The 11949-nt window shown below is 34.6% G+C and overlaps 2 protein-coding genes and 1 long non-coding RNA gene across 4 annotated transcripts in view; 2 read left to right on the top strand and 1 right to left on the bottom strand.

The window, feature by feature from the left end:
• The window catches only part of LOC139973029 (fibrinogen-like protein A), a 141235-nt gene that overhangs the window by 45346 nt on the left and 83940 nt on the right, over positions 1-11949 (top strand). The window lies entirely within an intron of this gene.
• Positions 1341-3487, bottom strand: LOC139973032 (uncharacterized). The gene is made up of 4 exons (XR_011795118.1): positions 2661-3487; positions 2079-2147; positions 1587-1655; positions 1341-1393 (listed from the first exon to the last, which is right to left on the bottom strand). It is a non-coding gene; the product is annotated as an uncharacterized lncRNA (long non-coding RNA).
• Positions 5750-11616, top strand: LOC139973025 (techylectin-5A-like). Of its 2 annotated transcripts, XM_071979371.1 has the most exons (6): positions 5750-5898; positions 8184-8252; positions 8464-8678; positions 8828-9136; positions 9402-9666; positions 10324-11616. In XM_071979371.1, the coding sequence occupies exons 1-6, from the start codon at positions 5829-5831 to the stop codon at positions 10641-10643; spliced, it is 1248 nt and encodes a 415-aa protein (XP_071835472.1). In that variant the 5' UTR covers positions 5750-5828; the 3' UTR covers positions 10644-11616. The 2 variants fall into 2 exon arrangements, with proteins under 2 accessions (XP_071835472.1, XP_071835473.1); XM_071979372.1 differs by lacking the exons at positions 5750-5898; positions 8184-8252 and adding an exon at positions 6576-7972.

Here is an 11949-nt window from a genome sequence, read left to right as displayed (position 1 = left end):
AACAAATGTTATTTCAGTATAAAGAACGTAGGACTTGTCTTGCTTTCTTCCTTTATGGGGAGGGCAGTTTTTTTTAGGATTGTCACCCTTTTCATCTACTAAAGTATTTTTAAGTTATACTCAATCCCTGGTAAGGAATTATAAAAGTGCAACAAAACCGAAAACAGAAACTCGTACTCTCCATTAGCGTCTGCTATAGACTAAATCATTATACCTCACATATTGAAACATTCATAGTGTTCAATAAAGACTTACGGTCGTTTTCCATTTTACAAGTTACGTTGAATGGTGAACCAGGCCATCCAGTAGGCTTGATTGTATAAACGACATCTTGCTTATGTCCAGCGTCATAAACATCCTGTCAGTATGTATACAAGGATTCACAAATTTCACCGTCACCTTCGTATCCCTCATTACAATAACACTGTCGTACTTAACTCTTGACATCACACACAGCAGTTGTAGTCATCCTCACAAATCAATCGGTTATTGCTACAGGACACCCGATACTCATAGCTAGTACAGTAACTACTGTTCATGTTCCACAACCGTGCATCAGTAACTACTGCGCTGTGTTCGCAACACGGTAACATGTGTTACAGTTGGCACAGTAATTACTGGAAAGCTGTTACACGTTGAACCACGAGTCCGACAGGTGACAATTTGCAGTAATTTAAAAAAAAAATCTTAATTTTTTTAAATTTTTAAATATTTTAAATGTAAATTTTAAACTTTAAAAATTAAAATTTTAATTTTTAAATTTTTAAAATTTGCAGTAAGAAAACACTTGCAGTAATTACTGTGCCACCTGGAACACATGTTGCCGTGTTACGAACACAGCGCAGTAGTTACTGATGCACGGTTGTGGAACATGAACAGTAGTTACTGTACTAGCTATGAGTATTGGCTGTACAGGAACACTTCTGGGTGCAGTTTTCGTTAACGTATGTTTCTCCATTCTCAAAAGTACCTTCCTACGCCACTGGCAGTTTCCATAGATCATGTTCGGAGGCAGTGGCGTAGGAAGGTACTTTTGAGTAGGGGGGGGGGGGCTGAAGACTGATGGCCGGCCTGGGGGAGGGGTCTAAGGGGAGGGGGTGTCCCTCTCCCCCTTTGGATATTTTTTTTGCATTTCCAGGTGGCCTCAGATGCAATTTGGTGCAATATAACATACTTCAAAACCCACTCCATTTTGTAAATAATATTGCATTTTCACCTGGCCTTAGATGCAATTTGGTGCTCCAAATGAGATTTTTTTTCTCATTTGGAAATGAAAAAGGGGTATTCTGACTTGCGAAGCGGGGGGGGGGCGGAATGATACTTCCGCCCCCCATGTTTTTCAGCCCCCCGGTTCCTACGCCCTTGTTCGGAGGACACGTATACAGCAAAGAACCTGCATGGAGATAAGAGCAGTTTAGCATTGAAATCTCATGATTTCTTTTTTATATATTTCCATGTAGTAACATCCTTATATGAACTAAACGGCGGAAAGCTAATTATAACTTTAAAGAAAGCATGTTAATTAAATCATAACTGGTCACTTATATTATTACATGATATTATTACTAACATACTATGTTACTTACCTAGAGTAGTGCTTTGTGGTTCAGTAGTGACTGCAGTAGTTGGTTGCTTTGTATCTTGCATTGTCTTACCTTGAAAGGATATGAAGGATATTTAGTGACAATTTTGTATTAATATAAATGCTGTAAAGTGAGTTCAATTAAATGGAAATAGAATTGTATTTAATTAAGCCCTCTTTCTGGTTAGTTTGCACTACAGTTTGGACTATAGACTTATCTTGTTTCGTAAGAAAGTGGCATGAGATGGTGGAAAATAAGAATATCATTAACAACACAAATTAATTAACAGCTAAATTGTTAACGTATTCCCCATGAACCAGATAATAAAATAATATGTCCGTGTATCATAATTTAATAATCTCTTCTTATAGTCATGAAACTATCAATACATAACAAGTAATAAGTCATAAAAATTGCAAACTAATGCATAATTAAAGTGATTTTTTATATTGTTACATGATATTATTACAATGCGTGTTATGCTACGGGACTTACCTGGAGTCGTGCTTTGTGGTTCAGTGGTCATTGCAGTATTTGATTCCATTACTTCTTGCATTACCTCACCTAGCAAAAAAGGATAGGAATGATGTTTAGTGACAATTTTGTATTAACATAAATGCTGTAAAGTGCGTTCAATTACATGGAAAGAGAACATTGTTGAATTAAGCCCTCTCTCTGGTTAGTTTGCACTACAGTTTTCATATTAAAGTGGTTTAAGATAGTGGCAAATAAGAATATCATTAACAACAGAAATATATTAATATGATGTTATCTTAATAGACCAAAAAAGGAAGAGAAGCGGATGTTTGAAGTGGCTGTCCTTATAGACAGAATATTGCTAATAATGCAAAAATTGTAAACATTTACAAGCCTGTTCTAAGGGACGATATCTTCTAGACCTATACTTTATTTTTCCAACTCAAGACCTTGTTTTTTAAAAATGATAATGAAATGAAAGAATATTTTCAAATTGTAGTGAGGAGGATGACATGTCTTTGGTGATAGAAATTTGTTATATAAAGTTTAACTAGTGAATTCATGCATGCAGATCATGAAGATATGATAACCAATACATACCGATATTGAGTGCTGTCTCTCAAACAATGGAATTTGGTACCAGTATTTTTGGTTGAAATGAAAATTAACGAGCTATAGGAAGACGTCAAGTTTGAAAACAACTTGCAACACAGGCAACGGAAATACATAAACTTTGTGTCATGTTAAACTTCTTATAATATAAACCATAGTTTGTCAACATTCTGTGTTCTCCTTTAGAAAAGCTGAAACAATTTCTTTCTCTTCATTGTGTTCTAAGTTGACCGTTCTACTTGTCATTGATGTTCTCCGTTAGGCTTTGATTGACCGAGTTAAATGCTGTGATGTCTTTAATATAGACTACGTAACTTTGTCTCAACAAATATATACATGTATTTAATTTAAAGCTGATTGGACGAAGCGAATAATTATCAATAGCAGAGAACGATATTGTAATTACGTCATTGACGGAAGCTCAGCTTTGTCACTTAGGTTTACATTTAGTTATCTTCATTAGAATTAGACAATAAATAACGCTTCCAGCAATATGTAACGTATACTTACCAGAGATGAAGCTTGGCGTATAGCGTCTCCCGTTCTATTCAGTAAATTCATTTTATTTGCTTTGCGTGATAACCTTTAAATTATTCCCAGCTAAAACAAACGCGCTATTGTTACTAGAAAGGCTCTTTATGGATTCGAAAAGTACAATGGTTATTAATTACCTTACTGCAGATATATAAATGATAACATAAATTGAAGCACATCGTTAAAAGAGAACTGACTGAGAAGTGTAATTACACTTTTTTAATGAAAAACCATATTTCTTTGAGCTTTCAAATTCATTCTTATTAAAAAAATATTAGTATACCAACAAAATGTAGAATAACAAATTGGTCCAAGACATGGTTATAGGCTTTGGAAATCACATGACATGTGTTAAAAAGAAGTGCTATGACTGTTCCACCTAACACAGTAACTGTGGATATATATTTCTATCTTGAGTTTGCACTGTACTTTCAGTCTTCAAAAATTTAATTTGATTATGCTAAATTTTGTGCTATTTGCATAAATTATGCCTACTTTTTTGACGGTGGGTATATTGTGGGGTATTTTGCAATAAGTAACTTTCAGTTAATTGGTTAAAATAATCACGATATGATAAGACTTTCATGTAGGAATGGAGTAAGCCACAATAACCTTTTTTGACGTCCAAGTTACGTTTCAGAATTTTCTTTATTAAAATATAATGAATCGAATTTTAAACAAAACAATACATATTTATGAAACTAACCTATATTTAATATACATGGAGAATTTTCAAAAGTTTTAGAGATCTTATTTTTTCAGATCGCTGCATTAAGTTAATAATACTTTGTAGACCTCTATGGAGATACAACGAGAAAAAAATAAAAGAAACTTGATGCTTTTTCAATGACAAAACAATGTAACAATTTGCTGTACACAGTAACTATAGTCTCATCTAGCATATAAGGTACATAATTCAACTGATTACCAACAGATATCAACAGATTTTACCATAAGAGTTCTGGTGGTAACATTGTCGATTGGGAATATAATTTTGTGTATGGAAAGAATCACATTGAAAGGTCAGCAGATAATATAATGTTGTGAAAGTTACGTCATTCTATGTTCAACAAGAAGAAAAAATGGAAGTAGTAAAACTATGCTATATCGGGATGAAATCATGACATGATTCTGTCAGTGAGCCTATCTGCATTTACACACCTTTTCACTACTTCCTCAATTGGTTACAATAGATAGGCCTATAGTAACATTATATGATAAAGGTAGACAGTATGCGAGATCTACTTTTATATACTTTTCTAGTGCATTCAACAAAATTGTCCCTGCTTACGGCTAAATTAATCGCATACTGTGTATCTCCCCGAATTACCCTATGGATTCATGATTTCCTTAGAAATAGACCTCAGAGGGGGAAGGCAGGCGATGTATAATCAGGGGAAATGATTTTAAGTGTAGGTGCGCCTCGGGGCTGTGTCCTCTCCCCAGGATTTTTCCCTGTATACCAGCGACTGTCAGAGTATGACCAGTGATTGTAGCGTGATCAAATATGCGGATGATACTGTCATTACTGGTTACCTGTCAGATGACATTGACTCATACGCCACCACGATTACAAGGTTTGTCCAGTGGTGCGATGATCATTTGTTACAACTTAATGTGACAAAAACTAAGGAGCTGATTATAGATTGCGTCGCAAGCCAATAACTCACGCTCCCTTCTATGTTCATGGGGAACAAGTAGAACAAGTAGATAAATATAAGTACTTAGGAACCATGCTGAGTAACAAAATTGACTGGTAGTAGTAATGCCACAATTGTACATATGAAAGCAAATCAGAGGCTGTATTTCTTGAGAAAACTGAAGAACCTCAAAGTGGATAAAACAATCATGACCTTGTTTTATAAATCCCTCATTCAAAGTGTTTTGATGTATAACATAATTTGTTACTTTGCCAATGGTACAAGAATCGATGTGAAGATGCTTGAGCAATCTAGGAAAGTTGCTCAGCGGGTTAATTGGTGTTCACTGATAACTTCGTTAGAGTGCTTGTATCATGAGAGGGTCTGCAATAAATTGACACAAATCATGCAAGACCCAACACACCCTTCGTTTGAGCACTACATTTACAACTGCTCTGGACTGCGTTTATGCCCGCCACGTACACTTAGGGCCCGCTACAGATACTCATTTGTGCCTAATTCTATCCATATATTTAATTCACAAGTGAGAAGATAAGTTTCTTATTTAGGACTTGCTGTATATATCTTTTTATTACTGTATGTGTATCGCAGTCTATTGATACTTATACTATTGCTTTTTTCTTTTCTTTTACGACCTGTGTAAGCCGAATTTCCTATTCTGGAAAATAAATTCAATTCAATAATGCTGCGAACGAAACGGCCAGCGAGACAGCTCCAATTAGAGAGCTCTGTCACAAAACGTTCTCCAATGAAATTAACGATGTGATCACCGTATCGCTTTATAATTGGTTCTCTAATATTTATGCATATTAATTTTTCATCCAGTGCTCTTGATTGGTGCCCATATTTGCAAGATTAAGTTCCATGTGCTCTATTTAAGATATCGCAACATCCAATAAGTTACAGATTACAGCTCAACGCCAAACATCAGTAAGACGTAGAACGGCGAAACATAAGAAAAATGAAGAGAAAGATGTTGTTTCAACTTTTCTTTTTGGAAGTGATCATCATCGGTATGGTGGAAGCCGGAAGTAAGTATTTCTCTTTCATAATAACCCAAAATAATCCAGTTCCACAAAAACGGAGTTGAGTACGTTATGATTTTTGTTTCTATTTTAAATACTGTATCTGTCTTATTGAATTTAAGAAAAAAAACTACAGATTAATCCCTTTTGTAACCTTCTATTTGCATCGCTGTATGGAAATTAAATTTTCTTTGGCAGCCTTCTTGCAGCTAACAAGATCATTTATATATCTCTATTTAGTTCCTTGCATACCCCTCTACACCCAGTTATGTTTCTATGCTATATCGGGATGAAATCATGACATGATTCTGTCAGTGAGCCTATCTGCATTTACACACTTTTTCACTACTTCCTCAATTGGTTACAATAGATAGGCCTATAGTAACATTATATGGAATAGTATTTCATATTATTGGCAGTTAAGGTTCAAAGAATATCTGTACTCGGATGGAACTTTACTTAAGGAAAGGCTGCATGGTATAATAGTGTATACTATGCTAAGTATATAGGCTTCGAACATGATATTAAGAGAACACTAACACCCTAACGTTTAATCTAGATCATAATAAAGAAACATAATCAAATGAGTTTAAATAATAACAATTGTACACCAAAATATTTCTTTCATCGTCATCATCCCTTTTAACAACAGTGTGGATGATCTACATAACGGCTTCTTACTGAGAAGGTATTTCACGTTTGCTTATACAGTTATTCGAGCAAACCAGTCGGAGCAAAACAGTCCGCGAATTCTGGACTGAGAGCGATAATGCATTTTTCAATACTTCCTTCAATATAGGCTTCGATGCATGTACCCTATATTTTGTTTATACTTATTTAAGTTCCTAAAATATGTCATTTCTATGCTATCTGAAGTTCAATTTCTTAATCAAAATTCCGCATATGTGTTCGATTCCAAGATATATACATTTGACGCTTTGATAAATCTGAGAAACTCATTAAATATATGCAAACTATGACATGGTGTGTTACGCTCATGAATATTTCTTATTGAAGTCTTAATAAGTTATCCACCTAATTACAAGCCCACATATATCATTTGAATAATGAGACGTTTGAGTAATGTGACGAATAATGTGACTTTTCAAAGAAGACAATAAAATATTTCAAAAAATGGCCTGTATTCAGTGGCCTTAAAAAGAAGGTTTTGATAACAAAGGGAAAACATAACAGAAACTTAGGCAGTCACTCCGTTTACATCATCAATGTACATAATGTTTATTCATAAATAAAACTAGAATTAAGAAAAGATTTGTAAATTGGTCAACCTTTGATGGATTTTGGTGGGAATTGCAGCTATTGTCATGGTTTCAAACGACTTTTAAAGTGATTAGGACAATGTTGTTCATAGGTGTTGGTAGACCTTTAAGGACGGTTAGCGCGCCGATGTACCGCTGGTGACGTCAGTCAATTCGAGTCCTGTCGTACCATCTGTGTCCATTGAATAACATAATCATTTCATTGTTGAAGCGACGAAATTAATGATCATATTGGATATTTTTTCTGATTTTTTTCAATATTTCAGTTAAGTAAACAGTCTATGGTCCATAAATTTTAGTCGTGCTTGAAAATAAAACATTTGAAATTATGTGTAAGGTCTAAAAGGGGGTTAAGGTTTACACACTAAATTCACCTGGATCCGCGCCTGACGTCACTGTGATTCGTTCATTTATTTATTTTTGTTTTTTTTTCCACAAAATTCACAACTTTCAACAATATTATCAACATGGTCATGACAAAGTTTATAAGTAAATGATAGCTATCACTGTGTTTGTTATTTCATGACAAGCTGGACGACTGTAAAACAATGTTCGCATTCGTTGTCAATCTTATATCAGGTAAAGTCATCTAGTCCAATCCGCCTTATCGTGTATAACGATATTTCGACCATTGAATCAACACTCCGAGAGAGGGACAACAATGTTTGGTTAAAGACGAAAGAATGTTTACTCTGTACAATTATGTTGGATCCATTTTCCATAGTCTTATACGGCGTTTATATAAGAAACAACGGAACTAAGTACTAGACCCGCTACCGAACAGCAAAGCACGGAATCCAGTAAGTCCGATGTGCATATCAAATGTAATCATATATATTTCGGAACAAATCGCTCTCATAATCGTTACGGTAGTGTAAGCTACCCAATGAAGAGGGCTAAATTGCGCCAGGTCCAATCTAAAGGTTTCAATGTTTCCCATCTCAGGTTTAACTGATGTATCAGTTAAACTGATTATTTTAACATTATTTCTTTTGTCTTACTTGAATGTAGTTAAGACAACCGAAGAAACAATGGTACTAAATACTGGACCCACTTCCGAACTGCAAAGCACGCAATCCAGTAAGTTCTATATGCATATCACATGTTACCATATATTTCTGAACGAAATGCTCTCATAGTCGTCACGGTAGTGTGAGCTATTATATATATATATATATATATATACATATATATATTTTCACGACTTAGAGGTACATGCATATTGAATAAAAAACAATCATATATTCTTGTGAAAATCCAATGTTTATGTCTTGATTTAATCAACTCGCAGGTACATTTGTTCCTACGTGCCCTACGAACATGATCTACGGAACATGTAGTTGCCAAGCAACATGTGAAGATCCCAACGGACAATCTGGCTGTAATAGTGACTATTTGGGTAGTGAGGGTTGCACCTGCCCAGCTGGTTTCTTAATGCAAGGGAGTGACTGTGTCAGTGCGAGTGAATGCGGGTGTTTCGTAGCAGAGGCCAACTTGGTTATACCAGTGAGTATTTGCATGAACAAAATATCACGTGACTGTGCAAACGAATCAGAAATGAACTTAAGCTAACGGACTTTGCGATAACACAAAATGTAAGTAAAATCCATTGTTTAATAAATGCCATATTTATATTTTCATCTATTCAATTCAAGAATGGAGAAACATACGTTAACGATGACTGCACACAAAAGTGTTCTTGTAACAATAACCAACTGATCTGTGAAGATGACTACAACTGTAGTACCGATGCTGTGTGTGATCTGAAGAATGGAGTACGACAGTGTTATTGTAATGAGGGATATGATGGTGACGGTGAAACTTGTGTATGTTTGTATACAGACTGTAAGGATGTCTACGACGCTGGTCATACAGAAGATGGCGTTTACACAATCCTTCCATCTAGATGGCCCGGTCCAGCGTTCAGTGTCTACTGTAAAATGGATAATGGTGGAGGATGGACTGTAAGTTATTACAGCATAAATTAACTTTGTGTAAGAGTATAGTATAAAGTGTATTTTCAAACAGTTGTATTGCCTGATAATCAAAAGTAACTTTTTACAACGGATTTAGAAAATGCTTCAAATAATGATAATTAAACAAAAATATATCCATAGCCTATGAGTAGTGTATTTCATAAGTTCCCAAGAGACTGTTTAGCATTTATGTTACTCAGCGCCTTCCCTTAGAGGTCCATTTAGATCATTTCGCTGCCTTTCTCTTATTCAGGTTTTTCAACGTCGCATTGGTGGCAGTACTAGGTTTTATCAAAACTGGGCTGCGTATAAAAATGGTTTTGGTGATATCAATGTGGATTTCTGGCTTGGGAATGAGAAACTTTATTACTTGACAAATCAGAAATATTACTCTCTTCGCTTCGATGTTACTACTTCAAATAGAGACTCCAAATATGCTTTATATTCGGAGTTCCGAATAATGTCAGAGAGCCATAACTACAGACTCGACAGACTTGGCAGCCATAGCGGAACTACAGGTTTGTTAAGCCTTCTTCTAATTTCCCCTTTTTAATATGTTTCACTCTAAGCAACCACAAAAGACAAACAGATCGATACTTGCCAAGTAACTGTGATATTTATTAAATGCCTTCAGTATTCTAAAGGGGTCGGCCATGTATTGAGACCGGGGCATACTCGTATAACGATAGAAGAAGAGAAGAAGATAGCACATTTACATAATATGAGAAAAGGAAAATATAGGCAAAAAAAGGAATATATATATATATATATATATATATATCTATATACATTCCCCTATATATATATATATATATAATATATATATATAATATATATATATATATAATATATATATATAATATATATATATATATAAATATATATATGTATATATATATATATATATATATATACTATATATATATATATATATATATATATATATATATATATATATATATATATATATATATATATATATATATATATATATATATATATATATATATATATTGTGAAATGGCATATCCAAAATATAGGTAAACCTATAAGTGATCTTCATACTTGCATTGTAAACAAGTAAATATATTCCGCGATGTACTGTTTTTTTTTCAAGTTAATTATATGAAATCCTCGTCGATGAACCGTCCTAGTTGTATTTATTCCTTTGGCAGGTGCACGTACTCTCGATAACAACAAGGGCAAAGATTTCAGCACGTATGATCGAGACAACGATGGATGTGATCAATACAACTGCGCGTTCAGACACAGAGGCGGTTGGTGGCATTCGGATTCTTGGTGCAATTATTGCAGCCATAGTGGTGGTAATCATTGTGACCAGTTCCACTACACAGGAGAATCAAGCTGTTACACCGTTTGCACCAGTGAAAACCTTAATGGTTACTACAACGGGGCCCATGGACAGAACATCTTCTCTGACCACGATACCTACTGCGATATAACGTTCACCGAGATGAAAATTCGGCCGACTTAAACGTAATGACTTCAAACGTACTTGAATATTTAGTCTAACGAGTCAGATTAACTGTTTGAACCAAATCATTAACAAATAGAGAGGCTAAACGTTGAATTGAAGCAGCTTTGTTCATTGTGGTTCATTCAACTTTCAAAACTGATCATTAATTATACTAACACTAACATCAATGGATTTCATGTGCTCGATTATTACGTCAAAATTCAATTTCGAAAATAAAACTGCAACAAATACATTTTGAAACTTTCTGATATTATCTGTATGTGACAATCACGTGTCTGGGCGTCAGGCGATTTCAAATAGGAAAATATCATGTATGCAATTAAACTATAGCATTCGTGAAAACGTGGTGATATAAGCTTGAAGCTGCTGGATTTCCTCACCATCATTATTTTCCTGATTTGAGTTTCCTTGATCCTCAATCAATAAATCAATCAGAAAACATTTATATAGCCCCAATATCAACAGCAGTTGTTTAAATGATGATTGATGACGAGCAAGTTATCGCATGTGAATACAGTGTTAATAAACTAAGGACCTAAGTACTTATAATCCAAATATTTTTTTTAATGTACTTCAAAATATATTGAAAAGAAAGGAAATTGAACTATATTCATCAAACATATCTAAATTTCATGAAACAATAACTGCTCGATAAACCATCAAAGTGTTAATTTGATAATTGTTATCAGGTGGTTTCCTGTAATTCGATACTTATTCCTTATGTTTATAGGAGTGTGGAAATGACGGAATAAAAAAAAGAAGTTATTCTGAAAGATACAATAGAGTATTATGATCACCACTGCGTGTCAAAAAGTTGTGAGGCTATAGCGGCGTTTATTATAGTAATTGATCTTTTATTGATTTCAAATCAGAAATGCCCTTCTTTCTTGTAAATGAAATTTAATATTATATCTAGATTTATGTTATCCTGTGGAAATCATTAGAGTGTAAATTAAATTGGCAATCATTGTTTGGTTTTGTTGCTTTTGTTTTACGTTGTTACTTAATAAGGAGAAAGGGTGGTTCAGTTGCGTAACGCCAGGATGCTGAGGGGATGGATGGGAGAAGGGCAACCGGGGCCCCAGACGCTTTAACCCTTGAGCCTGAAGCAAACCTTAATATATACGCTCCACATTGCGTTTAAAAGAAACAGTTTGCCATTATCAAAAAATGTGGAACCCGAATATTTTGCTCTAGAGTGAGGGTTATTCTGACGATCATTACGTCAGTACATCTGGCCCTGTCAGTATATCTGGCCCTGTCAGTACATGCGGCACATCCAGTATATCTGACCTTGTCAGTA

Source organism: Apostichopus japonicus, chromosome 9, assembly GCF_037975245.1.
Source record: "Apostichopus japonicus isolate 1M-3 chromosome 9, ASM3797524v1, whole genome shotgun sequence".
Classification (NCBI taxonomy): Eukaryota; Metazoa; Echinodermata; class Holothuroidea; order Aspidochirotida; family Stichopodidae; genus Apostichopus; species Apostichopus japonicus.
This window is presented reverse-complemented; position numbering and strand designations above follow the sequence as displayed.